The sequence below is a fragment of the Salmo salar genome, chromosome ssa04 (genome assembly GCF_905237065.1).
Source record: "Salmo salar chromosome ssa04, Ssal_v3.1, whole genome shotgun sequence".
In the NCBI taxonomy this organism is placed as follows: Eukaryota; Metazoa; Chordata; class Actinopteri; order Salmoniformes; family Salmonidae; genus Salmo; species Salmo salar.
In genome coordinates, this window is record NC_059445.1 from 70,731,284 (window position 1) to 70,757,826 (window position 26,543).

Sequence of the window (26,543 nt, forward strand, 5' to 3'; positions counted from 1 at the left end):
TCCACCTATATCAATTGGTTGTTTTCTTCCACTCATACTTTAAGCTGTGGAATACCGCAGGGCAGTTGCCTTGGGCCCCTTCTTTACTTCCTCATGCCTTATCTGAAACTCAAGCTACTATATTTGATGCTACAATTTATACAGCAAGACAATTGGTTCAACAGGTTCAGCAAGCTCTACAAGTAGATCTGGGAAATATCAGGGAGTGGGTTTGCCAGAACAAACTTGTTTTGAAAACCAAGGTTATGTTGGTCTGTTCCACCAGGAAAAGGCCAACACAGCATGGGATAGAATTAAGTATGGGGGGAGTACAAATTGAGGAAGTGTCAGAAGCCAAACTACTAGGGATGCAGCTAGACAACTGTTTATCATGGTCGTCTCACATAACTCATCTATTTAAAAAAAATGCATGCATGCATGATAGCTAAATATTTACTGGGAAAGATTCTTAAGCAAACAACCCAAGCATTTTTTATTTATTTTACCAGGTAAGTTAACACCTTCTCATGTACAGCAACGATCTGGGGAATAGTTACAGGGGAGAGGAGGGGGATGAATGAGCCAATTGTAAGCTAGGGATGATTAGGTGACCATGATGGTATGAAGGATAGCTTGAGAATTTAGCCAGGACACCAGGGTTAACACTCCTACTCTAACAATAAGTGCCATGGGATCTTTAATGACCTCAGAGAGTCAGGACACCCATCCCTGGGGCATTGGGATATTTTTTTAGACCAGAGGAAAGAGTGCCTCCTACTGGCCCTCCAACACCACTTCCAGCAGCATCTGGTCTCCCATCCAGGGACTGACCAGGGTCAACCCTGCTTAGCTTCAGAAGCAAGCCAGCAGTGGGATGCAGGACGGTATGCTGCTGGTATTAACTGGGAGTCAGGTGAACTACTGTTCTGTTGTGTAGGGAAATGTATCAGCAAGTGAAATTAGGAGGCTGCAGATTGCACAGAACAAAGCAGCAAGGATTGTTTTAAGTTGCAGATATGGTTCTTCTGTTGTAGTCATGCACAATGCTCTTGGTTGGTCATCTATCAACAAGATAATTGAAAAAACATGCTTATTTTATTTCACAATGTACACCATTTAAAACGGCCAAACTCCATTCACAACAGTATTCCGTTGGTAAGAGACAGACATTCACTAAATACTAGGAATAGATTGTCCACCATCTATGTTTTATACAGACAGAAGAGACAAATAGGCTAAATAACATTGAGATTCAGAGCAATAAAGAAATGGTATAATTTTAATCTGAGCAAACCAGAAACCTTTCAATATATAAATTCAAACAATACTTTAGAACCATTTAAATATAATAAATTGAAAGGTTGTGCAGGACTATGGTAGATGAAGGAATCAATCTATACATTTCAGACTGTTAAAGTATACATTCTCTCTTTCTCCCCTGACCCATCTGTCTATCTCCTCCTTTGAATCCCATGCTGTCACAGTCACTAGCCCATTCAAGCTTAACATCCTTATAATTTATCGCCCTCCAGGTTCCCTTGGAGAGTTCATCAATGAGCTTGACGCCTTGATAAGTTCCTTTCCTGAGGATGGCTCACCCCTCACAATTCTGGGTGACTTTAACCTCCCTACGTCTACCTTTGACTAATTTCTCTCTGCCTCCTTCTTTCCACTCCTCTCCTCTTTTGACCTCACCCTCTCACCGTCCCCCCCTACTCACAAGGCAGGCAATACGCTTGACCTCATCTTTACTAGATGTTGTTCTTCTACTAATCTCACTGCAACTCCCCTCCAAGTCTCTGACCACAACCTTGTATCCTTTTCCCTCTCGCTACTCACACTGCCCCTCCAACACTACTCCAACACTACTCACTCTGCCCCTACTCAAATGGTACTGCGCCGTCGCAACCTGCGCTCTCTCTCTCCTGCTACTCTCTCCTCTTCCATCCTATCATCTCTTCCCTCAGCTCAATCCTTCTCCAACCAATCTCTTGATTCTGCCTCCTCAACCCTCCTCTCCTCCCTTTCTGCATCCTTTGACTCTCTATGTCCCCTATCCTCCCGGCCGGCTCGGTCCTCCCCTCAAGCTCCGTGGCTTGACGACTCATTGCAAGCTCACAGAACAGGGCTCCGGGCAGCCGAGCGGAAATGGAGGAAAACTAGCCTCCCTGCGGACCTGGCATCTTTTCACTCCCTCCTCTCCACATTTTCTTCCTCTGTTTCTGCTGCTAAAGCCACTTTCTACCACTCTAAATTCCAAGCATCTGCCTCTAACCCTAGGAAGCTCTTTGCCACCTTCTCCTCCCTCCTGAATCCTCCTCCCCCTCCCCCCCTCCTCCCTCTCTGCGGATGACTTTGTCAACCATTTTGAAAAGAAGGTTGACGACATCCGATCCTCGTTTGTTAAGTCAAACGACACCACTGGTCCTGCTCACATAGCCCTACCCTATGCTTTGACCTCTTTGTCCCCTCTCTCTCCAGATGAAATCTTGCGACTTGTGACGGCCGGCCGCCCAACAACCTGCCCGCTTGACTCTATCCCCTCCTCTCTTCTCCAGACCATTTCCGGAGACATACTCCCTTAACTCACCTCGCTCATCAACTCATCCTTGACCGCTGGCTACGTCCCTTCCGTCTTCAAGAGAGCGAGAGTTGCACCCCTTCTCAAAAAACCTACACTCGATCCCTCCGATGTCAACAACTACAGACCAGTATCCCTTCTTTCTTTTCTCTCCAAAACTCTTGAGCGTGCCGTCCTTGGCCAGCTCTCTTGCTATCTCTCTCAGAATGACCTTCTTGATCCAAATCAGTCAGGTTTCAAGACTGGTCATTCAACTGAGACTGCTCTCCTATGTGTCACGGAGGCTCGCCGCACTGCTAAAGCTAACTCTCTCTCCTCTGCTCTCATCCTTCTAGACTTATCTGCTGCCTTTGATACTGTGAACCATCAGATCCTCCTCTCCACCCTCTCCGAGTTGGGCATCTCCGGCGCGGCTCACTCTTGGATTGTGTCCTACCTGACAGGTCGCTCCTACCAGGTGGCATGGCGAGAATCCGTCTCCGCACCACGTGCTCTCACCACTGGGGTCCCCCAGGGCTCAGTTCTAGGCCCTCTCCTATTCTCGCTATACACCAAGTCACTTGGCTCTGTCATATCCTCACATGGTCTCTCCTATCATTGCTACGCAGACGACACACAATTAATCTTCTCCTTTCCCCCTTCTGATAACCAGGTGGTGAATCGCATCTCTGCATGTCTGGCAGACATATCAGTGTGGATGACGGATCACCACCTCAAGCTGAACCTCGGCAAGACGGAGCTGCTCTTCCTCCCGAGGAAGGACTGCCCGTTCCATGATCTCGCCATCACGGTTGACAACTCCATTGTGTCCTCCTCCCAGAGTGCTAAGAGCCTTGGCGTGACCCTGGACAACACCCTGTCGTTCTCCGCTAACATCAAGGCGGTGACCCGATCCTGTAGGTTCATGCTCCACAGCATTCGCAGAGTACGACCATGCCTCACACAGGAAGCGGCGCAGGTCCTAATCCAGGCACTTGTCATCTCCCGTCTGGATTACTGCAACTCGCTGTTGGCGGGGCTCCCTGCCCGTGCCACTAAACCCCTACAACTCATCCAGAACGCCGCAGCCCGTCTGGTGTTCAACCTTCCCAAGTTCTCTCACGTCACCCCGCTCCTCCACACACTCCACTGGCTTCCAGTTGAAGCTCGCATCTGCTACAAGACCATGGTGCTTGCCTACGGAGCTGTGAGGGGAACGGCACCTCCGTACCTTCAGGCTCTGATCAGTCCCTACACCCAAAGAAGGGCACTGCGTTCATCCACCTATGGCCTGCTCGCCTCCCTACCTCTGCGGAAGCACAGTTCCCACTCTGGCACCCCAATGGTGGAACAAGCTCCCTCACAACGCCAGGACAGCGGAGTCAATCACCACCTTCCGGAGACACCTGAAACCCCACCTCTTTAAGGAATACCTGGGATAGGATTAAGTAATCCTTCTAACCCTCCCCCCCCTACCCTCCCCCCCAAAAAAGATATAGATGTACTATTGTAAAGTGGTTGTTCCACTGGATATCATAAGGTGAATGCACCAATTTGTAAGTCGCTCTGGATAAGAGCGTTTGCTAAATTACGTAAATGTAAATGTATTTATCGGGTCAATATGTCAGTGTATTATGTTTGTTTGTAACAGTGTGTTACATGTGAAAATGTAATCGTATTATAAATTGTATTTTAACGTTTAAGGACTCTTGGAAGATTAGTCCAAATTAGGACTAAAATATATCCTTATAAAATAAAATAGGAGGGCTTGGCTCATTTACACTCAGTCAATTCAGGAATGAACTGACATTTAACTAATTTAGTTTGTAAACTTACTATTTTTAACAGTAAATAATTATATTAACTGTGATATAATTATTAAATCAACTGGCATTTAGAATGAAGATGTATTCACCTGAATCACAGGCCGGGAAAGGAGGCGTCTCTAGCTTGACTTGATCTGTTAAAAGTTCTGGCCTGGATAGGAAACCACAACAAAACATGGTTAGAACATCATAAAGAAAGAGTAACCGGTTGTCCTTTATTCCTGCACCAACATATACAACGTTTCACCTATATCCTCTTCATACAACAACAATTCACAGACTAGGGCCATGTTCCAGGCTGACTACACTTTCGATGCCTTCCATATCTCACAACGCCTGGACAGGTGTTGAACATATCAGTTAACTACATCATATTATATAGCAGTCTGATGCCGACTGCGTAGTTGATGACGCAACCTTCGGTTGATGTAATAGAATGTCAGCATTGTAGTCAGCCTGGAACGTGACCAAGACCATGGGCGCGTCACAATGATCCCTCCTTCCTCCTGAAGTGTACACTCGTTCACTACTCCCCACAAATTTAAAAGCATTGGATTGGTGTAGGCATTGGCTTAAGGGTTTCCATATACCAGTCCATTCCCTTCAAATCAATGAAGGGACGTGGACAAGTGCAAGCTTCCGGAGAAACGAGAGATTATTGGGATGCACTCCTTGATTGACTTGCGGAGGTTCTTTCCCCTATGTGACAATGTATGATCTCTGACCTTTTGATGACAAACTGAATCTGACTGCCAACGGCCAGGATCTTGCGCAGCTTGGCCGCTCCGAAACAGTTGGGTCTGCGGAAAGCCACACCGTCCGGTAGCCCTGTGACACACAGCTCCTCTGGGTACATCTGAAACTTGGAGTAGGGCACCTTCGCAGGTTCAAGTAGTCCAAGCGCCTCGGCTACAGAAAGAAAGGGTGGGATGGAAAATGGAGAGAGGAATACAGGTGAATTATTTTATGCAAAAGACTATGCTGCTCAGTACTTAACTATTCCCAGGATGGTCAAATAGATTTTTAGGAGAATCATTGCTTTCTCTGTGACACCTTAAAAATGCTAGAAAATAATGTGGCTGTGTAGAAACGGTTGATTAAGTCTGTGTAATTTATGATTTAGTGCTCGAGTCAGTTTCTCTTGCTTGGCCAGTCTGAACATTGAGCGTGCAGGTAAGTGCATTGGGTAACTTACCGTACTTAGTGCTGAATATGCTTTCCACTTGCCTCCGAAGCTGGAGGATCATTTCACCTATGTCCTCAGCGATACTACCTGTCAGGAAAAATGAAAATGAAGAGAAATCTTTAAGTGGGTTTTATTCAGAGCTGAAAGAAAGAACACGATTAGTGAATGTGTCTGAATCAGTCTGAATCAACAATGGGTCCTGAAAGTGAAAACAGTTGAACTAAGCTAATGAGGCATTTACTCTGAACAAAAATATAAACACAACAATTTCAATTTACTACAGTTAATTTAAGGAAATCAGTCAATTGAAAAATGCATTAGGCCCTAATCTATGGATTACACATGACTGAGAATACAGATATGAATCTATTGGTCACAGATACCTTTTTTTTAAGCAGGGGCGTGGATCAGAAAACCAGTCAGTATTTGGTATGACCACCATTTTCCTCATGCAGCGCGACACATTTCCTTCGCATAGAGTTGTTCAGGCTGTTGATTGTGGCCTGTGGAACACGCTATCATACACGTCGGTACAAAGCATCCCAAACATGCTCAATGGATGACATGTATGGTGAGTATGCAGGCCATGGAAGAACTGGGACATTTTCTTCTTCCAGGAATTGTGTACAGATCCTGGCGACATGGGGCCGTGCATTATCATGCTGAAACATGAGGTGATGGCAGTGGAACAATGGGCCTCAGGATCTCGTCACGGTATATGTGTGCATTCAAATTGCCATTGACAAAATGCAATTGCCCCCACTGCCACCATGGGGCACTCCGTTCACAATGTTGACATCAGCAAACAACTCGCCCACACAACACCATACACGCTGTCTGCCATCTGCCCGGTATAGTTGAAACCAGGATTCAGTGTGAAGAGCACACTTTACCAGTGTGCCAGTGGCCATCGAATGTGAGCATTTGCCCAATTAAGTTGGTTAAGACCCTGGTGAGTACGACAAGCACGTAGATGAGCTTCCCTGAGACGGTTCCTGACAGTTTGTGCAGAAATTCTTCAGTATTGCAAACCCAGTTTCATCAACTGTCTGGGTGGCTGGTCTCAGATGATCCCGCAGGTGAAAAAGCTGGATGTGGAGATCCTGGTTTGGCGTGGTTACACTTGGTCTGCGGTTATGAGGTCGGTTGGATGTACTGCCAAATTCTCTAAAACAAGTTTGGAGGCGGCTTATGGTAGAAAAATGAACATTCAATTCTCTGGCGACAGCTCTGGTGGACATTCCTGCAGTCAGCATGCCAATTGCACACTCCTTCAAAACTTGAGATATCTGTGGCAATGTGTTGCGTGACAAAACTGCACATTTTAGAGTGGCCTTTTATTGTCTCCAGCACAAGGTGCACATGTGTAAGGATTATGCTGTTTAATCAGCTTCTTGTAATGCCACACCTGTCAGGTAGATTAATTATCTTTACAAAGGAGAAATGCTCACTAACAGGGATGTAAACAAATTTGTGCACAACATTTTAGAGAAATAAGCTTTTGGTGTGCATGGAACATTTCTGGGATCTTTTATTTCAGCTAGAGGTCGACCGATTATGATTTTTCAGCGCCAATACTGATACCGATTATTGGCGGACCAAAAAAACACGCTACCGATTAATCGTGTCACGTCCTGACCATTGTAAGATGTTATTTTCTATGGTAGAGTAGGTCAGGACGTGACAGGGGGTGTTTTTCTATGTTTTGTATTTCTATGTTCAGTTTCTAGTTTTGTATTTCTACGTTGGGTTTGTTTGGGATGACCTCCAATTAGAGGCAGCTGGTGCTTGTTGTCTCTAATTGGAGATCATACTTAAGTAGGGTTTTTTCCACCTGGGTTTGTGGGAGATTAGTTTTGAGTAGTGTCTGTTTCACCTCTGCGTCACGGTTTATTGTTTTTTGTCATTCAAGTTTATTTATGTATTGCATAGTTTCACAGTATAAATAAAATGTGGAACGACACACACGCTGCACTTTGGTCTGCTCATTCCTACGACAACCGTGACAAATCGGCTGATTTTAATATATATATTTGTAATAATGACAATTACAACAATACTGAATGAACACTTATTTTAACTTCATATAATACATCAATAAAATCAAATTAGTCTCAAATAAATAATGAAATATGTTCAATTTGGTTTAAATAATGCAAAAACAAAGTGTTGGAGAAGAAAGTAAAAGTGCAATATGTGCCATGTAAAAAAGCTAACGTTTAAGTTCCTTGCTCAGAACATGAGAAGATATGAAAGCTGGTGGTTCCTTTTAACCTGAGTCTTCAATATTCCCAGGAAAGAAGTTTTAGGATGTAGTTATTATAGGAATTATAGGACTATTTCTCTCTATACCATTTATATTTCATATACCTTTGACTATTGGATGTTCTTATAGGCACTTTAGTATTGCCAGTGTAACAGTATAGCTTCCGTCCCTCTCCTCGCCCCTACCTGGGCTCGAACCAGGGACACATCGACAACAGCCACCCTCGAAGCATCGTTACCCATCGCTCCACAAAAGCCGCGGGGGACCCAAGGGGAACAACTACTTCAAGGTCTTAGAGCGAGTGACGTCACCGATCGAAACACTATTAGTGCGCACCCCGCTAACTAGCTAGTCATTTCACATCGGTTACACCAGCATAATCTCGGGAGTTGATAGGCTGGAAGTCATAAACAGCTCAATGCTTGAAGCACAGCGAAGAGCTGCTTGCAAATGCACGAAAGTGCTGTTTGAATGAATGCTTACGAGCCTGCTGCTGCCTACCACCGCTCAGTCAGACTGCTCTATCAAATCATAGACTTAATTATAACATAATAACACAAGGAAATACGAGCCTTAGGTCATTAATATGGTCAAATCCGGAAACTATCATTTCGAAAACAAACCGTTTATTCTTTCAGTGAAATACGGAACCGTTCCGTATTTTATCTAACGGGTGGCATCCCTTAGTCTAAATATTGCTGTTACATTGCACAACCTTCAATGTTATGTCATAATTATGTACAATTCTGGCAAATTAATTACGGTCTTTGTTAGGAAGAAATGGTCTTCACACAGTTTGCAACAAGCCAGGCGGCCCAAACTGCTGCATATACCCTGACTCTGCTTGCACGGAACGCAAGAGAAGTGACACAATTTCCCTAGTTAAAAGAAATTCATGTTAGCAGGCAATATTAACTAAATATGCAGGTTTAAAAAGATATAGTTGTGTATTGATTTTAAAGAAAGGCATTGATGTTTATGGTTAGGTACACATTGGTGCAACGACAGTGCTTTTTTCGCGAATGCGCTTGTTAAATCATCACCCGTTTGGCGAAGTAGGCTGTGATTCGATGAGAAATTAACAGGCACCGTATCGATTATATGTAACGCAGGACAAGCTAGATAAACTAGTAATATCATCAACCATGTGTAGTTAACTAGTGATTATGTTAAGATTGATGTATTTTTTATAAGATAAGTTTAATGCTAGCTAGCAACTTACCTTGGCTTCTTGCTGCACTTGCGTAACAGGTAGTCAGCCTGCCACGCAGTCTCCTCGTGGAGTGTAATGTAATCGGCCACAATCGGTGTCCAAAAATGCCGATTACCGATTGTTATGAAAACTTGAAATCGGCCCAAATTAGTCAGCCATTCCGATTAATCGGTCGACCTCTAATTTCAGCTCATGAAACATGGGACCAACACTTTACATGTTGTGTTTATATCTTTGTTCAGTATATAAATTATATTAATCAAGAATTTATGTAACAATCACAGATAACACCTTTTAAAAATCAATCATTTGAAATGGAGGTTAGGCTTTGTCTATTGTAAGCCTACAGTGAATCCAACAGATAGATCTTAGGGAGAGGTTGCCAATCCTTCTGTACCTTCAGATGATCTTCTGAGGCCTTGCGAAGCTGGTTTAGGTGACAGTGCTTCAGTTTAAAGGAAGAGGGCAAAGAGATGAGTAGGGTTGACAAGTTTCAAAGGTTTCACATAACTACTCTCGGTTCAGGCTACTCTATGTCGAGCCAAGAAATACTGTTTTGAATGAGACAAAGCCCAAACCACAGTAGAACCTCAAAGAATTACGGACTGACCGATCAACCAAACCAGCAATATCAAACCAGGAGGACATGTATTAAATGCAAAAACAGCACACTTCTTTAGGCTACAGACAAACGTAAATGTTGCTTATGTGCTAAAACATATCTACAGTATCTGGCTAAATATTAGAAAACACATGTAAATACGCAATCAATATTTTCTCAATGGCTTTAAGTGAATTTCAAAGTTCCGAAACATTTCAGTTTTTCTGAATGACCACTATTTCCAAGCTGTTCATGTCTCTGAGGTCATATGGTAGCTTATTTGAGTAAAAAAAAAAGAGTAATACCAACAGCCAAAGTATGACTTTACATGTGCCATGGTGATAGGACGTTATCTGTATCTCTGTCTAGCATGACAATTGTGCACATTCATTGTGTCTCTCCATTGATAATAGCTCAAAGATAATTTATACATCTTTCAAAATACTGCAGAAAAAATTGCATGATATTTAACTAAACACTGAAATCTAGTGTCTATTTTCTGCACTTACCCGCGACTGCTTCCTTCATGATCATTGATGGAAAAGAAAACTTTAACAAAACATGAAAGCAACCAAAATAAAACAAACAAAATGTCTAAGGATCTAGACTAGAGGTTAATGTGGACACTTGAGTACCATTCTTTTTCTTTCCTCTTCTCAACAAATCTTAAAATATTGAATAACTGGGTTTTAACTCTAGCCTGGTCCCAGATCTGTTTGTTTTTGACAATGAGTGACACGGAGTTGACATGATAGCACAAACAGACTGGCACTCATGCTAGTATATTTCTACAGCTATAGCACAACTTAGAATTGAGGTTAAGAAAGAGAGTGGTCCTTTGTAGCTCAGTTGGTGGTAGAGCATGGCGCTTGTAACGCCAGGGTAGTGGGTTCGATTCCCATGACCACCCATACGTAAAATGTATGCATGCGTGACTCTAAGTTGCTTTGGAAAAAAGGCATATATTATTATTATTATCACATGTAGTGTACTCAAGTGTTCTTAGTTACCTCGTGCTACTAAACTACAATAAGGGCTTGGGGAAGGGTGACTACGGTAAGGGACATAATTATCTCAGACTACTAAACTGGGTGTTCAGGTGTCTTAAAGGGACTCTAGACAAATCACAGGACTGGTAGAGATAGGGAGCATGAGAAACAGGCTAATTCTATACAGGGTTGGGCTGCAAGGGCTGGGGTTGAGACGAGAAGGTGTGTATGGTGAATATACTATACAACCAAACCTGAGACAGAGAGTCCAAATTTAAAACATACTCACAAACTGGACAAAATAAACCCAGGTTTGGTAAACGCTCCAATTTAAAAAAAAAATACATTGAGGGTTGCTATTGCAGTGTTCTTACAAATAACCTTTAGACTAGAAAACTGAAACTGCTCTAGATGTCTTGGAAAATGGTGTCATATGTTCCAATCCCAGTAAACAGATTCATTGGTGACCAATCTTTCTTTAAGTATGTTTTGTGGGAAAACAGGCTTGACTGTGAAATCTGTGTTTAATCTGAGGTATTGCTTATGGACACCAGCTCAAATATGCACAATCCATCAGATTCTAATGACACAAAAATGACACATCCAATGATGAAAGCCAATTAATATATACCATCAAAAATAGGATTAAAAATTATAAATCAAACTGATGGAAAGTGTCCAGAGCAGGCAGCCTACTACTTACTTAGTGTGCTACAGGTTTGGCAGAGACTCTGTGGGTGGGAGGTGGGACGTAAGGGGTGATACTGGGTACTAGTGACTGGGTGGAGTACGAAGTGTGAAAGGGGGGCAAGGAGACAGGGAGAGGGGAGTATCTGTGAAAAGTGGTTTCATACGTGTACTGGTAACCTAGCTCCCTAACAGAGGGAGAGAGCTTGTTGGCGGTGGTGGACCCAGGGTGGCGCCAGGCCTGGGCTGTCCTGATGCAACCGTGAGGTGGAGAGGACTGGGACGGAAGGTGAGGCTGCAGTTACCTGCGTGGGTCTCCAGGGAGCGGCAAGAAGCAGCCTGGGCTGGGGTGGCCACCACCACCACTGCTACAGCCGGGTCAGCATGAGACTCATTCGGCTCCTCCACTGAAACACTGGCATCTGGGGGAGGAGAACTGAGTACTGGGTATCTTAGGGACAGACAGCACGTTGTTAGGCTACTAGGTATCAAGACAGAGTCACGTGAAGGAGGAGAGAAAGTACCAGCCTGGTCCCAGATCTATTTGTGCTCTTGCCAAACATGTTTAAGACTGGGTTATGGTAAAATGCTAGAGTACTGGGCACAGGGGCAGGGTAACAGAAAGCAACTGTAGAGACAAATTCGGGGAGTGGTGAGTGTATAGGGTCAGGCAGGCTACAGAGTAGACCTTAGGTACATAGCAGGTAAGGGGAGAGGGGAACAGCCTCACAATACAAGGGGAACTATTAGGTCATTGTAAAGAGGAAATAATGTGTCAGGATCACAGCAGGTGCATGCACGCACGCACACACACACACACACACACACACACACACACACACACACACACACACACACACACACACACACACACACACACACACACACACACACACACACACACACACACACACACACACACACACACACACACACACACACACACACACACACACAGTCAAATCCAGTGGTGTTGGATTCCTGCTAGCATGTCGCATCTACTGCCTCTCAAAACACATTTAAATATTTCCAAGATTCACGACTCCCCAGATTTTATCTGGTTTAACAGCTAAAGCCATTTCAAATGTAATATAATAACAGAGGTGCACCACTTACCTGGTACAGTCACCTGGATGATTTCCCCATCTGGAGGCTCCGTTTTAATCTTTTTCAAGGGAATACAATCTCCCGAAGGCCCTAAAGGAGTAAGAGTAAAAACAGTTAATATGGCAAGGCAGCATCTCATATGGAACTCTATTCGCTATATAGTGCATTACTTTTGATCAGGGCCCATTGCGCTCTGGTCAAAGGTAGTGTACTATATAGGGAATAGGGTGTCATTTGGGACATAACCAGATCTTCCTCCCAGAAAGTGACATTTGAAATGCATCTATAAAATCCAATGTCACACATTCTGGGAGGAAGATCGGTTCAGTTTCAGACGGTTTAAGTTTTTCATTTGCAATTCCCAAGGGGTTACAGAGTGGATATGGAACGTGGAACGTATTTCTTGATGTTAGACTACCATAAAAAGGAGTGCCAACTTCAGAGTTCATGTCTTGGGTTCGCATTACAGTATTACTATAGTAGGCCATAGCATTGCCTTGTCACTTACCTGCTCCGAAGTCAGCCAATGGACTCACACAAGAGCTTGTAGATCTAAAAAGAAAAAGAAATCCTTTGAATGCACAAATTCGAATTATGACATTGAAATGAACTGGCATAGATAAATCGTGGTGTGTCACTTATTGTGGTACATCAGGCTATGGCCTTCCATTACAAGTGATGGACACGTAGCATTTACTGAAAGGATCTAGCAATATATCAAAATGGGTTGAAAGGGTTGTTTGTATTGTCTTCTGATCTAATTGTCTTTTATATCTCTGGATGCAGATTGGGTAAGACAGGTGCGGAACAATCTCTGATGATTTCAAATAACATCTTGTGTCACTACACCCTCTACATTACTGACTGAGGCGTAGCCGTTGCATATATACCTGCTGCTGTGAGGATTGGTGACCAGCTCCAGTGCAGCCAACGGGACCCGGAGGTTGTCAGGGAAACCGTCCTCGGAGGTGGAGCCTATGTCATGCTTGCCCTCTTCCTTGGCCACCTTACCAGCAGCTTTGTGACACAACATAACAGAATCAATCAGATCAATCAATCAGATTATCCATGATGCACAGCAAGCTATTACAACTAAACATACATGATATCAAAAGAAAAACAAGGACATGGCATTGTTAAATGGCATGCTAATGGCTCATTATAATCTGGGTGGTTCGAGCCCTGAATGCTTATTGGCTGAAAGCCGTGGTATACCAGACCGTATACCACAGGTATGACCAAAAATAACTTTTTACTGTTCTAATTATGTTGATAACCAGTTTATAATAACGATAAGGCACCTATGGGGTTTGTGGTATATGGCCAATATACCAAAGCTAACGGCTGTATCCAGGCACTCTGCACTGTGTCGTGCATAAGAATAGCCCTTAGCTGTGGTATATTGGCCATATACCACACCCCCTCGTGCCGAATTGCTGAAGTCTTACCCGTGAAAATCCTTTCATCAAACATTCTGGAATGAGAACAGAGATGGTCGTTATTGTTAATCAATGTGATTATTGACATTGGTCACAGTCAAGTAGAAAGGGCCCCTGTAGTAAACAGTTGGTGAACATGTCAACAGGGGAACAAGATCAAACAGACATCTCTACATGGTCTGCAGGGTTCATGTCTGGGCCATCTTGAATAAACAACAATAATAACAACGCATATCAACAACAACACCAGGAGTGTATGACTCTTAGATAAAAATCGAATCTTCAGTCTGCTGGAATTATATTAACATTAATGACCATGTCGCCTTATGTATGAGCCATGCGCTGATGGCGGTGTTGACCCAAACTAAGCCTGTCGCCCCAATCTAAATGTATTTCATCACATGGGTTCAACAACAGCGAGACGTTGGCTCAATATGCCAGAGAGCAGGGGGCACCATACTGTGTGGTTCATGCGGTGGTTACCAGTAAGCGGGGCATTGTCTATTGAAGGGCAGGGAATTTAACCAACAGATGGCCAGGGTTGACACTTTCCCTTCGTTGAATCAGTTTTCCAAATAGGACATTTTAGATAAATGACAGATGCTGTGCTAGCTCTGTAGCTCATAAAACAGTGGTTCTCCTCAAACAGGGTTGTTTTAATTAGGGCATGTTTCTTACTGGACAGCTGCAGTAGTAGTAGTTCTTCCCTGTTTTACTCCGTTTTTTCATTTAGTGCCTTATCACGAAACCCTGGTATGATGTGTTATGCAGCCCTGATATGGGTCCCCTATACACTACAGTGTAATCTCTTATTTCTGGAGGAAAGAATGAGAGACTTTCCCAGTATAATCTCAGACGGATCTCAGATCGTCTTTACCTTTTGACTACAAAGCGGACCCCATGGCGCTCCTCCAGGATGCGTTTGAGTTTGGGCACTCCGTAGGTGCAGGGCCTCTTGAAGGGGATGTTGTCTGGGATGCCGATGATCTCCACGGCCTCTGGGTCACAGGCTATCTTCCGGTACGGCACTGGAACCATGTGGTCCAAGCCCAGGGCCTCCGCTAAAAATACAGGGGTTGTCAGAAATCATTGACGGACATCAATCATGAGACCCTACAATACTGTTTTAATTAGTATGTAATGAATGGATCAATTAATGGATGGATGGGTGGGTGTGGATAGATTAATAAGCAGTCATGACAGCTGAAAACGGACTAAAGACAATCATTCTATAGTAAAGAAATTACATGAATAAAAGTGTTGAGAAAATGACCAATTGTATAAGGGACATTTTCCCAGAGAATCTCCATTAGACGTGCTTTTTGGACTAGGACTAACCTTAATATGGGTCTGGGAAACAGGAAAGTTTTAAAACCCTAAATGTTTTTATCAGCTAATGCCCTACAATAGGAAACCATGCTGAGAAAGAGTGGTTGACCATCTCACCATAGCGACTGTTGAACAGGATCTGCACACATTCTCTCAGTGTGTTTATGTCCTCAGTCTCTCGAATGAACGAGTCCCATTTTTCTGTTGAGCGCAAAAGAGAATAACGTAAACATAAAAATGTGGGTAAAAAAATGGGAGAAAAAAAAAAGTAAGTTCTTCCATCTGTATGTCTACTTTCCACATGTATACTAACAGGTTTTTTTCTGGCTCAAAATAGAGCTTATGTGGTGGGCATCAGGGTTGGGGTCAATTCCAATTTTTATTTACAATTCAATTATTTAATTCACTCATGAAGTGGAGGATTTATGTTGAATTCCATTCGAATTTCAACAATCTTAAAGTTATAGAATTTAATTGGAATTATACTTTTTGTATTGGAATTAAATTTGAATTGTAAAAAATGTATTCTTTGGAATTGAATTGGAATTCAATATTTGCATATTTCCAAGTTAATGATACCCGTGTAAATCTCTATAGGACAAGGTGATATGTACTGTCGTCCTTTGGTCTGGAGTACAAATTGGAGATTTTTGGTTCCAACCGCTGTGTCATTGTGAGACGCGGTGTGGGTGAACGGATGATCTCCGCATGTGTATTTCCCACCGTAAAGCATGGAGGAGGAGGTGTTATGGTTTGGGGGTGATTTGCTGGTGACACTGTCTGATTTATTTCGAATTCAAGGCACACTTAACCAGCATGGCTACCACAGCATTCTGCAGCGATACGCCATCCCATCTTGTTTGGGCTGAGTGGGACTATCATTTGTTTTTCAAAAGGACAATGACCCAACACACCTTCCGGCTGTGCTAGGGCTATTTTACCAAGAAGGAGAGTGATGGAGTGCTGCATCAGATAACCTGGCCTCCACAATCCCCCGACCTCAACCAAATTGAGATGGTTTGGGATGAGTGGGACCGCAGAATGAAGGAAAAGCAGCCAACAAGTGCTCAGCATATGTGGGAACTCCTTCTAGACTGTTCCAGCATTCCAGGTGAAGCTGGTTGAGAGAATGCCAACAGTGTACAAAGCTGTCATCAAGGCAAAGGGTGGCTATTTGAAGAATCTCAAATATAAAATATATTTTGATTTGTTTCACACTTTTTTGGTTACTACAAAAATGAAATAGTAGTAATTTCTCCATCATGTAAAACAACATGACAGTATTGCATTATTTGCTCTGCTCTGAAGCATATGGGAATGCAGCATTAGAATTGTGGCTTTACAAAGGAGAGGAGTCTATAACGTGGGGTAAAATCCATTGCTTGATTGATATGATTGTTGACATACCCCTCCCCTTTAATGAACTGCATTGTGGGATTCAGAGGAAAAAATTTGCAATAAGTGAGCTGACAAGTCATTCTCTTAGACTGAGTCTGTACCCAGAACTAGAGTATATGCATTGTCTGGCAGGGGGGTGAGGTGAGCTGCCTAAAGACTGAACCCTGTTCCACATTAATGAGCTGAGCCAAACTGAGCCAAGCCAAGCTGTACCGGTTACACAACCATCATAGTTGCTGGAACCATGAACAATGTGAATGGAAAATATCTGACCCGGCATAGATGGTTTGGGTCAAAACGATAGTGTGAAAAGGTTATGAGTTTGTGGCCTACAGGTGTATGTCTATCTGTGTCCAGTTCCAGTTCAAGCCTACCTGACTTCTCATGAACTATGGAAAACAGGAGGCGCTTGGAGACGTGGATGCTGGGAGGACTCTGGCCCAACTCCCCTTGGAGTCCTATCCACTCACCTGAACAGACAAAATGGCAGAAATTAAACATTGATAAACATCATACTGATGCTTTCAGAGTCAAATAAATCTTGAAAAATCAAAATCCCAATATCAAAACTGATTCTCTATCAAATAAGTTATGTGAAATGACAGCCAGTAGTACAACCACTCACAAAAATGACAGGGAGAATAGTAATCACTCTCCTGCCAAATGAATAAAATCACAGACAATAATTAATGCATAAACAAGTGACTCAAAAAGGTGAGGGACTTTTCAGAAGTAACCTGGATATCCTTCAACTGCTACCACAGTAGCAGCTTGTTCCTGTGGAGTCACATATCTCTTACCATTGTCGGAACTGTCCTTGACGGCCGTCCCTTTCTCCGCCCCCACCGCCCAGGCCCCCAGGCGGTCTTTACCCAGGTTGAAGAGGGATGTGGGCTTGAGGTCCAGCTTGCCATCGGGGTGTGGCTGGGAGGACATGGGCATGCCATACAGGAAGCTGGAGAGCATGGAGTTGCTGGCTGAGACTGAAGCGTTGGACACTTCCTGGGTGGTGGCGGCAGGCTTGGAGGCCGGGCCATGGTTAGCTAGGCTCTTGGTGGCGCCCGAGGAGGAGTTGTGGTTTCTGACGTCGCTGGCGCTTGACTTAGCCTCCCGCGAGGGCTCTGCTGTTGTTCTATAAACAGATGAAGAAGGAAACAGGAGAAGATAAAGCTGTGTGTCCATGTGAAACCTAATTATGACACACAAATAGCAACTTGTCACAATGTGCCTTATTCTTGGCTATTGAAGAAATCGTCCAGTTACTTTCTGTTGTTCAAAAGTAATCTAGAATCAGGTCTCCTCCTATCGCCTAACCATGAAGTCAACAACAAGACCAGCCCTGTATCAATCCTAATTATGCTGCTACATTTCTGCCATTTATGCACAGGAACAAGTCACGTAAGGGATTATACAGTTGAAGTTGGAAGTTTACATACACCTTAGCCAAATACATTTAAACTCCGTTTTTCACAATTCCTGACATTTAATCCTAGTAAAAATTCCCTGTTTTAGGGTCAGTTAGTGTATGTAAGTTTCTGACCCACTGGAATTGTGATACAGTGTATGATAAGTGAAACAATCTGTCTGTAAACAATTGTTGGAAAAATGACTTGTGTCATGCACAAAGTAGATGTCCTAACCGACTTGCCAAAACTATAGTTTGTTAACAAGAAATGTGTGGATTGGTTGAAAAACTAGTTTTAATGACTCCAACCTAAGTGTACGTAAACTTCCGACTTCAATTGTATGTACGTTATGGTGTACTGTATGGAGTCAGGTCACCTTTTGACAGTGAAGTGGATGCGGTTGCTCTGCTCAAGGATCTTCATTAAGGTCTTGGTGTCGTACTCGGCAGGTTTCCTCAGGGCGATCCCCTCAGGCAGGCCGTGGGCCACCACAGAGCTGGGGTCCTTCAGGATCCACTCATAAGGCACAGGGACCAGGCTACTCTTCCCAACGGCCTCGCCTGGAAAATCATCACATACATACAGCATCAAATGACTAATGACTTGCTTTCAGATGTGAGAAGGTAGAAATGAGAAAAGGACATGTCAAATGATTGTTTGACACGTAGACACTGTAAAAATCTATATTGAATCATATCTGAAATTTGATTTCAGTTATGAGAAGGTTGAAATTAGAATGTTAAACGAGAAATTATAAAGAATTCAAAAGGCGCAGACCTATACAAATTTTATTTGTTCGGTGCTGTATTTTGAAGCCCTTACTGTAAAGCACACTGAATACTTCTTCCACCATTTTCCTCAAGACAAAGATGTTAGAGTGGGCATCTGTTGAGGCCCTCTGTTTGCCGTGCCCGCCCTCTTTGCCAAGCTTGCATGATTCATTTTCCTGGACATTGACATGGGCATTCACTGTGGTCAGCCCTTGTAGACAGGGCATCTCTGAAAGAGTCAAGCATGAGAAACTGAAGGGATTATATTTCTACTTTTCACCCTGTAAGTTTCACTCAAGGAAGGTCTATTCTGGTTCTCACTTGCTTTAGAAGAAGTAACGCTATGGGTAAGAGCATCTGCCAACTGACTCAAATGTAAAACTAAAGATAGTCTTATTTAATTCCAAACCTTAATAGACTCAGATAAAAACTGTTCAGCTCCAAGACAACAGCAGAATCTGTGAGCAAAATGTAGTTGCATTTTTGATCCAAGTGAAAAATCTAACCTAATCGTTAACCTGATTCAGCTTTTTTTGCCCACTACACAGGGAAGCACTCACTGCAAAACTTGTGGAAGTCTGTTTGTATTTCCCGCCGCGAGTTGAGGAAGACTCTTCCCTTCTCTGTTCCCACGGTGATCACGCTGTCCTCGTGCACGGTGACGCAAGCCACCTCGGCGTTGAGCTTTGACATGGCTGTGCACTGGAACACAGGTTAAAGACAAGGTCATAGGTAATCCACCTAATGGTCAGTGAATAAAGACAAAGATTTGCTATGGCTACTGTGAAGCTCAGGGTACATTTATCCATTAAACATTTAGCCTATCATCCTATACAGCGGTTGGTTGTTTAGCAACAAAACCGTTGAGTGCGCAACTATGGGGCAAAACAGACTGGTCTGGCTTAGATTGTTGACAACATGTAAATTATATTTAGTCTCCAATGTTTATTGAAAACATAAATAAATGTGCGAGTCGAAAAAAGCTAAATTAGCATGATACAAGCTGAATTAATTGGAAAAGGCTGTGAAAATAAAAAGCCCGGTACACACTCAGCGCTCTGTTGACATTTCAGAGATACGCTTGTTTTATGTCCTGCGGATTCGAGAAGAAAGATGACAAGTTCAACAGGAAAGTCAGCCTGTCAGGTAGCCAGTAGCCTTAATACTGGCACAGAATCCAGCCTAGCTGACGCAATGCAATTTTCCAGATTTTTGACCACTTTTTTTCTCTGGCCTCCATTCATTTAAGTCACCCTAATTCTGGTCATCCTACAAGGGTAAAAACTCCAGTTTTACCTATTGGTCAAAATATGTGTTTTTGAAGAACAAGATAAAACTAGCTGAAATTAGCCATCTACGATTCCACACATTGCAGCTTCTTGTCATTGTTGCTAGCTATCTGGCCATTCAGACTCACAACAACACAAAGACTTCTGCCCCATTGAAGCATGCGAATCGTTTTCGTGAAGTTGTCAGCTAACACATCTAATAAATTACTCTTCTTCCGGCTTCCTCAGTGGTTCACTTCACAATGTTTTCTAAGGTCAATTTGTTTTTGTAAAGAGTCATCGAAATAAGACTGACTAATCAATCTTTCATATGGTTTTCCATGGCCAGATTAATAATGTGTGTGTGTGTGTGTGTGTGTGTGACTGGTCGTACCACTGAGTCCAACGCAGACACTAGGCTGGTGAGGATCTCCTGTCTGGCTGACACCTGTGGGACCCGCAGCTCAGCCCGGGAGTTAGTTCTTATCCCATCACATCCCGACTTCCTCATCTGCGCCATTCCTCCACTTACGGGACACAAAACAGAGAGCAAAGTTGAGTAATCAAGAAGATGAACTGAAATGGTCATTTGTGTGTGTCTATGTAAATTCAATAAATGTGTATGGTGTCTCATCTGCATTCCACCAGTCACTTCTGGGAGTAGGGTGAAGTTGCCCCTGACATTGATCTTGGGTCCGTTTTGCATTTTCCCCACTGATGGATAAGGTAAAGATTGGGGAGGGGAAACTTCACCCTGGAGCTTGGTCTGAGTATGACAACAAGGAGGATGTGTATACGTGGTCAAAGTAAATTGGTTATGCTTGATAGACAAAGGCATGTCCTGCCATTTAAGATAACTAAAGCCTAGAAATGACTGAGCAGTAACCAAATGCACATGACATTGATCTGGAGGGAATAAGGTGTCACTCTGCCATTCATTGCTACAATAAAACAACAAGTAACCCATTTTGTTTGATTCTGACAACATGGTCAGGCTGCATTTTGAATTGTGATGAAACATGGCAGTTGGAGGGGGGAAGGGTTGTCATTGGGTTGGAGGGGGGAGGTTTCTTCTCATTAAGAGGCTTTAAAAGTGACGGTAATACCCTGCATGTTATGCTAATGCCTAAATCCGTCACACACGTGAAAGTACCTAATTACGATAAGCCTTTGTCAGTCAATTAAAGCTAGCTCAGATTATTTATTTGAATCCCTTCATCCTTAACTTGCTCTCCTTAGACGGTACTCTAGGCAAAGAAATTATGTTCGCCCCCCCATTGGGCCTAATTTCAATGTCATTTGGAAATGGATGGCCGAGTAGGAGCGAACTCGTAATTAGCCTATTTGCAGGGGAGTAACCTAACATTTTCATCACAAACATGTCAGCTGGCCACTACACACTCTGTGTCAAGACAAAGACAAGGAAAGATAGGGTAAATAAAAGAGGGCGGGAAAGATTGGGGCATAAAAATAATAAAATCGCAATCCTAATTCCAGGCCCTGCGTTCTCATGGCAACTGCAATCCGTCTCCTTGGAAACTAATCTCGAGGCATTTGAACAATGCAGCTCTGGCCTTTAATCTCTTCAGACACTGGGAGCCATTATCCTAGCCTCCGGGCAGCCCCAAACCACAGACTCAACACTGGGGGAGGACATAGAGAGAGAGACAGCCTCAGCTGCACCGATATGCCTGTCTGAAATCGGCATCCCCTGAGCCCACAGCAAACATGAACCCCCTCAAACGATTACGCCACCGAAATTGATGGTCTCTTTCACTCGTTATCTTTAAGGCAAAAGAGGCACGAAAAATGAGAGAATGGGGCACCGTCATTTTGTTTGCAGCCAGAGAAAGCCACCAAAGGATGACTTTTTGTGGCTGGCAGAGTTTAGGCTACTTCAAATGCAATGTCACTCAGTCACAAGCACAAATGCCAAAACAAAGAGCATAGACAATGACAAAAGCCACTGATGTTGAGATTGATTAATGCAAATGAACGAATATGGTTCCAGTTCCAATTTAGCTACTGGAAGTCAACACGAAATCTTCCGTTTCTTGGCAATTTCTCGCATGGAATAGCCTTCATTTCTCAGAACAAGAATAGACCGATGAGCTTCAGAAGAAAGGTCTTGGCTTCTGGCCATTTTCAGCCTGTAATCAAACCAACAACTGCTGAAGCTCAAGATACTCAACTAGTCTAAAGAAGGCCAGTTGTATTGCTTCTTTCATCATCACAAGTTTTCAGCTGTGCTGACATAATTGCAAAAGGGTTTTCTAATGATCAATTAGCCTTTAACTGAACAAGTTCCACAGACAAGTAACTAACGGAAATTAAATAATGTGTCCCTGAACAACGGGGGGGGGTCAAAATCAAAAGTAACAGTCAGTATCTGGTGTGGCCACCAGCTGCATTAAGTACTGCAGTGCATCTCCTCCTCATGGACTGCACCAGATTTGCCAGTTCTTGCTGTGAGATGTTACCCCACTCTTCCACCAAGGCACCTGCAAGTTCCCAGTCATTTCTGGGGGGAATGACCCTAGCCCTTACCCTCCGATCCAACAGGTCCCAGACGTGCTCAATGGGATTGAGATCCGGGCTCTTCGCTGGCCATGGCAGAACACTGACATTCCTGTCTTGCAGGAAATCACGCACAGAACGAGCAGTATGGCTGGTGGAATTGTCATGCTGGAGGGTCATGTCAGGATGAGCCTGCAGGAAGGGTACCACATGAGGGAGGAGGATGTCTTCCCTGTAACGCACAGCGTTGAGATTGCCTACAATGACAACAAGCTCAGTCCGATGATGTTGTGACACACTGCCCCAGACCATGACAGACCGTCCACCTCCAAATCGATCCCGCTCCAGAGTACAGGCCTCGGTGTAACGCTCATTCCTCCGATGAAAAACGCGAATCCGACCATCACCCCTGGTGAGACAAAACCGCGACTCATCAGTGAAGAGCACTTTTTGCCAGTCAGGTCTGGTCCAGCGACGGTGGGTTTGTGCCCATAGGCGACGTTGTTGCCGGTGATGTCTGGTGAGGACCTGCCTTACAACAGGCCTACAAGCCCACAGTCCAGCCTATCTCAGCCTATTGCGGACAGTCTGAGCACTGATGGAGGGATTGTGCATTCCTGGAGTAACTCGGACAGTTGTTGTTGCCATCCTGTACCTGTCCCGCAGGTGTGATGTTCGGATGTACCGATCCTGTGCAGGTGTTGTTACACGTGGTCTGCCACTGCGAGGACAATCAGCTGTCCATCCTGTCTCCCCGTAGCGCTGTCTTAGGCATCTCACAGTACGGACATTGCAATTTATTGCCCTGGCCACATCTGCAGTCCTCATGCCTCCTTGCAGCATGCCTAAGGCACATTCACGCAGATGAGCAGGGACCCTGGGCATCTTTCTTTTAGTGTTTTTCAGAGTCAGTAGAAAGGCCTCGTTAGTGTCCTAAGTTTTCACAACTGTGACCTTAATTGCCTACCGTCTGTAAGCTGTTAGTGTTTTAACAACCGTTCCACAGGTGCATGTTCATTAATTGTTTATGGTTCATTGAACAAGCATGGGAAACAGTGTTTAAAACCTTTGCAATGAAGATCTTTACAATGAAGATCTTTGCATTTTTACGAATTATCTTTAAAAGACTGGGTCCTGAGAAAGGGACATTTCTTTTTTTGCTGAGTTTATATATATATATAGCTACAAAGTTTGCAATGTTTTTGTGTGTGTGTGTGTGTGTGTGTGTGTGTGTGTGTATGTATGTATGTATGTATGTATATATATACACACACACACACACACACACAAAAAAACATTGCAAACTTTGACTACTGGCAAGGTTAAAACAAATACAATTAAACTGGTTGCAATAATAGCTTATCTCTCTACTTACGGCCAGTAATTTCAGACTGTAGGCTAAACATAGACCTATAATGCAATGATACCAACAGGCTACAGTACTGTTGCCTGTTCCTTAATTGTAAGATGAACTAGCCTAGACCTAAGAAACAAAAGGAACCACAACAGTATGACTACACTTCAGAACACTTCCCTGGTATGTGAGTACACCCTGATCTTAAAATGATACAAGTCTGCTCTGGCTGCCATGCTTAAATGCTCCAGCTAATGACATCCTAAGTCCTAACCCATTTGAGTCTCCCCTGAGGAAGCCGGCACTGTTATTTTCTTCATGCCATGCAAACCTCTCCAGGCTGCAGGGGGCAGAGCTTATCCTTTACTTGTTGAATAATTGCCCAAGCAGTATTTAGCCAGAGACATTAGGCTACAATGTTCTCAGAAGAAGGGGTATCGTGGTTTTCTGAGCTCATTTTGAACCAAGAGGCTTGTGGTATTCGCTGCTATTGATGCACAATACTTTGCTAATACCCCTTAAAAAGCCATTACGGTCACAGACATTTTGAAGACCACAACTGCATCTACAGTCGTGGCCAAAAGTTTTGAGAATGACACAAATATTAATTTCCACAAAGTTTGCTGCTTCAGTGTCTTTAGATATTTGTCACATGTTACTATGGAATACTTAAGTATAATTACAAGCATTTCATGAGTGTCAAAGGCTTTTATTGACAATTACATGAAGTTGATATTTGCAGTGTTGACCCTTCTTTTTCAAGACCTCTGCAATTCGCCATGGAATGCTGTCAATTAACTTCTGGGCCAGATCCTGACTGATGGCAGCCCATTCATGCATAATCAATGCTTGGAGTCTGTCAGAATTTGTGGGTTTTTGTTTGTCCACCCACCTCTTGAGGATTGACCACAAGTTCTCAATGGGATAAAGGTCTGGGGAGTTTCCTGGCCATGGACCCAAAATATCGATGTTTTGTTCCCCGAGCCACTTAGTTATCACTTTTGCCTCATGGCAAGGTGCTCCATCATGCTGGAAAAGGCATTGTTCGTCACCAAACTGTTTCTGGATGGTTGGGAGAAGTTGCTCTCGGAGGATGTGTTGGTACCATTCTTTATTCATGGCTGTGTTCTTATGCAAAATTGTGAGTGAGCCCACTCCCTTGGCTGAGAAGCAACCCCACACATGAATGGGCTCAGGATGCTTTACTGTTGGCATGACACAGGACTGATGGTAGCGCTCACCTTGTCTTCTCCTGACAAGATTTTTTCCGGATGCCCCAAACAATCAGAAAGGGGATTCATCAGAGAAAATGACTTTACCCCTGTCCTCAGCAGTCCAATCCCTGTACCTTTTGCAGAATATCAGTCTGTCCCTGATGTTTTTCCTGGAGAGAAGTGGCTTCTTTGCTGCCCTTCTTGACACCAGGCCATCCTCCAAAAGTCTTTGCCTCACTGCACGTGCAGATGAACTCACACCTGCCTGCTGCCATTCCTGAGCAAGCTCTGTACTGGTGGTGCCCCGATTCCACAGCTGAATCAACTTTAGGAGACGGTCCTGGCGCTTGCTGGACTTTCTTGGGCACCCTGAAGCCTTCTTCACAACAATTGAACCGCTCTCCTTGAAGTTCTTGATGATCCAATAAATGGTTGATTTAGGTGCAATCTTACTGGCAGCAATATCCTTGCCTGTGAAGCCCTTTTCGTGCAAAGCAATGATGATGGCACATGTTTCTTTCCAGGTAACCATGGTTGACAGAGGAAGAACAATGATTCCAAGCACCACCCTCCTTTTGAAGCTTCGAGTCTGTTATTCGAACTCAATCAGCATGACAGAGTGATCTCCAGCCTTGTCCTCGTCAACACTCACACCTGTGTAACAAGAAAATCACTGACATGATGTCAGCTGGTCCTTTTGTGGCATGGCTGAAATGCAGTGGAAATGTTTTGGGGGGATTCAGTTCATTTGCATGACAAAGAGAGACTTTGCAATTAATTGCAATTCATCGGATCACTCTTCATAACATTCTGGAGTATATGCAAATTGCCATCATACAAACTGAGGTAGCAGACTTTGAAAATTTAAATTTGTGTCATTCTCAAAAGTTTTGGCCACGACTGTACAGTTGAAGTCGAAAGTTTACATACATCTTAGCCAACTACATTTAAACTCAGTTTTTCACAATTCCTGACATTTAGCAAAAATCCCTGTCTTCGGTCAGTTAGGATCACCACTATATTTTAAGAATGTGAAATGTCAGAATAATAGTAGAGAGAATGATTTATTTCAGCTTTTATTTCTTTCATCACATTCCCAGTGGGTCAGAAGTTTACATAAACTCAATTAGTATTTGGTAGAATTGCCTTTAATTGTTTAACTTTAGTCAAACATTTCAGGTAGCCTTCCACAAGCTTCCCACAATAAGTTGGGTGAATTTCGGCCCATTCCTCCTGACAGAGATGGTGTAACTGAGTCAGGTTTGTAGGCCTCCTTGCTCGCACACACTTTTTCAGTTCTGCCCACAAATGTTCTATAGGATTGAGGTCAGGGCTTTGTGATGGCCACTACAATACCTTGTCTTTGTTGTCCTCAAGCCATTTTCCCACAACTTTGGAAGTAAGCTTGGGGTCATTGTTCATTTGGAAGACCCA

The 26,543-nt window shown here is 43.5% G+C and overlaps 1 protein-coding gene across 4 annotated transcripts in view; it reads right to left on the reverse strand.

Annotated features, from left to right (window-relative positions):
* gtf2ird1 (GTF2I repeat domain containing 1) overlaps nucleotides 1-26,543 on the reverse strand; it is a 53,287-nt gene that overhangs the window by 22,029 nt on the left and 4,715 nt on the right. For 2 of the 4 annotated variants that reach the window (XM_045717293.1, XM_014197864.2), the window contains exons 2-18: nucleotides 20,419-20,551; nucleotides 19,317-19,458; nucleotides 18,809-18,985; nucleotides 18,363-18,546; nucleotides 17,381-17,712; nucleotides 16,955-17,050; nucleotides 15,300-15,383; nucleotides 14,731-14,914; nucleotides 13,863-13,888; nucleotides 13,305-13,431; nucleotides 12,923-12,966; nucleotides 12,424-12,504; nucleotides 11,613-11,729; nucleotides 9,428-9,475; nucleotides 5,561-5,638; nucleotides 5,091-5,274; nucleotides 4,455-4,516 (exon numbers count right to left, since the gene is read on the reverse strand). In XM_045717293.1, the coding sequence (XP_045573249.1) occupies nucleotides 4,455-4,516; nucleotides 5,091-5,274; nucleotides 5,561-5,638; nucleotides 9,428-9,475; nucleotides 11,613-11,729; nucleotides 12,424-12,504; nucleotides 12,923-12,966; nucleotides 13,305-13,431; nucleotides 13,863-13,888; nucleotides 14,731-14,914; nucleotides 15,300-15,383; nucleotides 16,955-17,050; nucleotides 17,381-17,712; nucleotides 18,363-18,546; nucleotides 18,809-18,985; nucleotides 19,317-19,458; nucleotides 20,419-20,544 (2,092 nt within the window). In that variant the 5' untranslated portion in view covers nucleotides 20,545-20,551. Of the gene's footprint in view, nucleotides 1-4,454; nucleotides 4,517-5,090; nucleotides 5,275-5,560; nucleotides 5,639-9,427; nucleotides 9,476-11,612; nucleotides 11,730-12,423; nucleotides 12,505-12,922; nucleotides 12,967-13,304; nucleotides 13,432-13,862; nucleotides 13,889-14,730; nucleotides 14,915-15,299; nucleotides 15,384-16,954; nucleotides 17,051-17,380; nucleotides 17,713-18,362; nucleotides 18,547-18,808; nucleotides 19,009-19,316; nucleotides 19,459-20,418; nucleotides 20,552-26,543 lie in introns of those variants that run through there. The other 2 variants (XM_045717292.1, XM_014197865.2) reach the window with 2 other exon arrangements.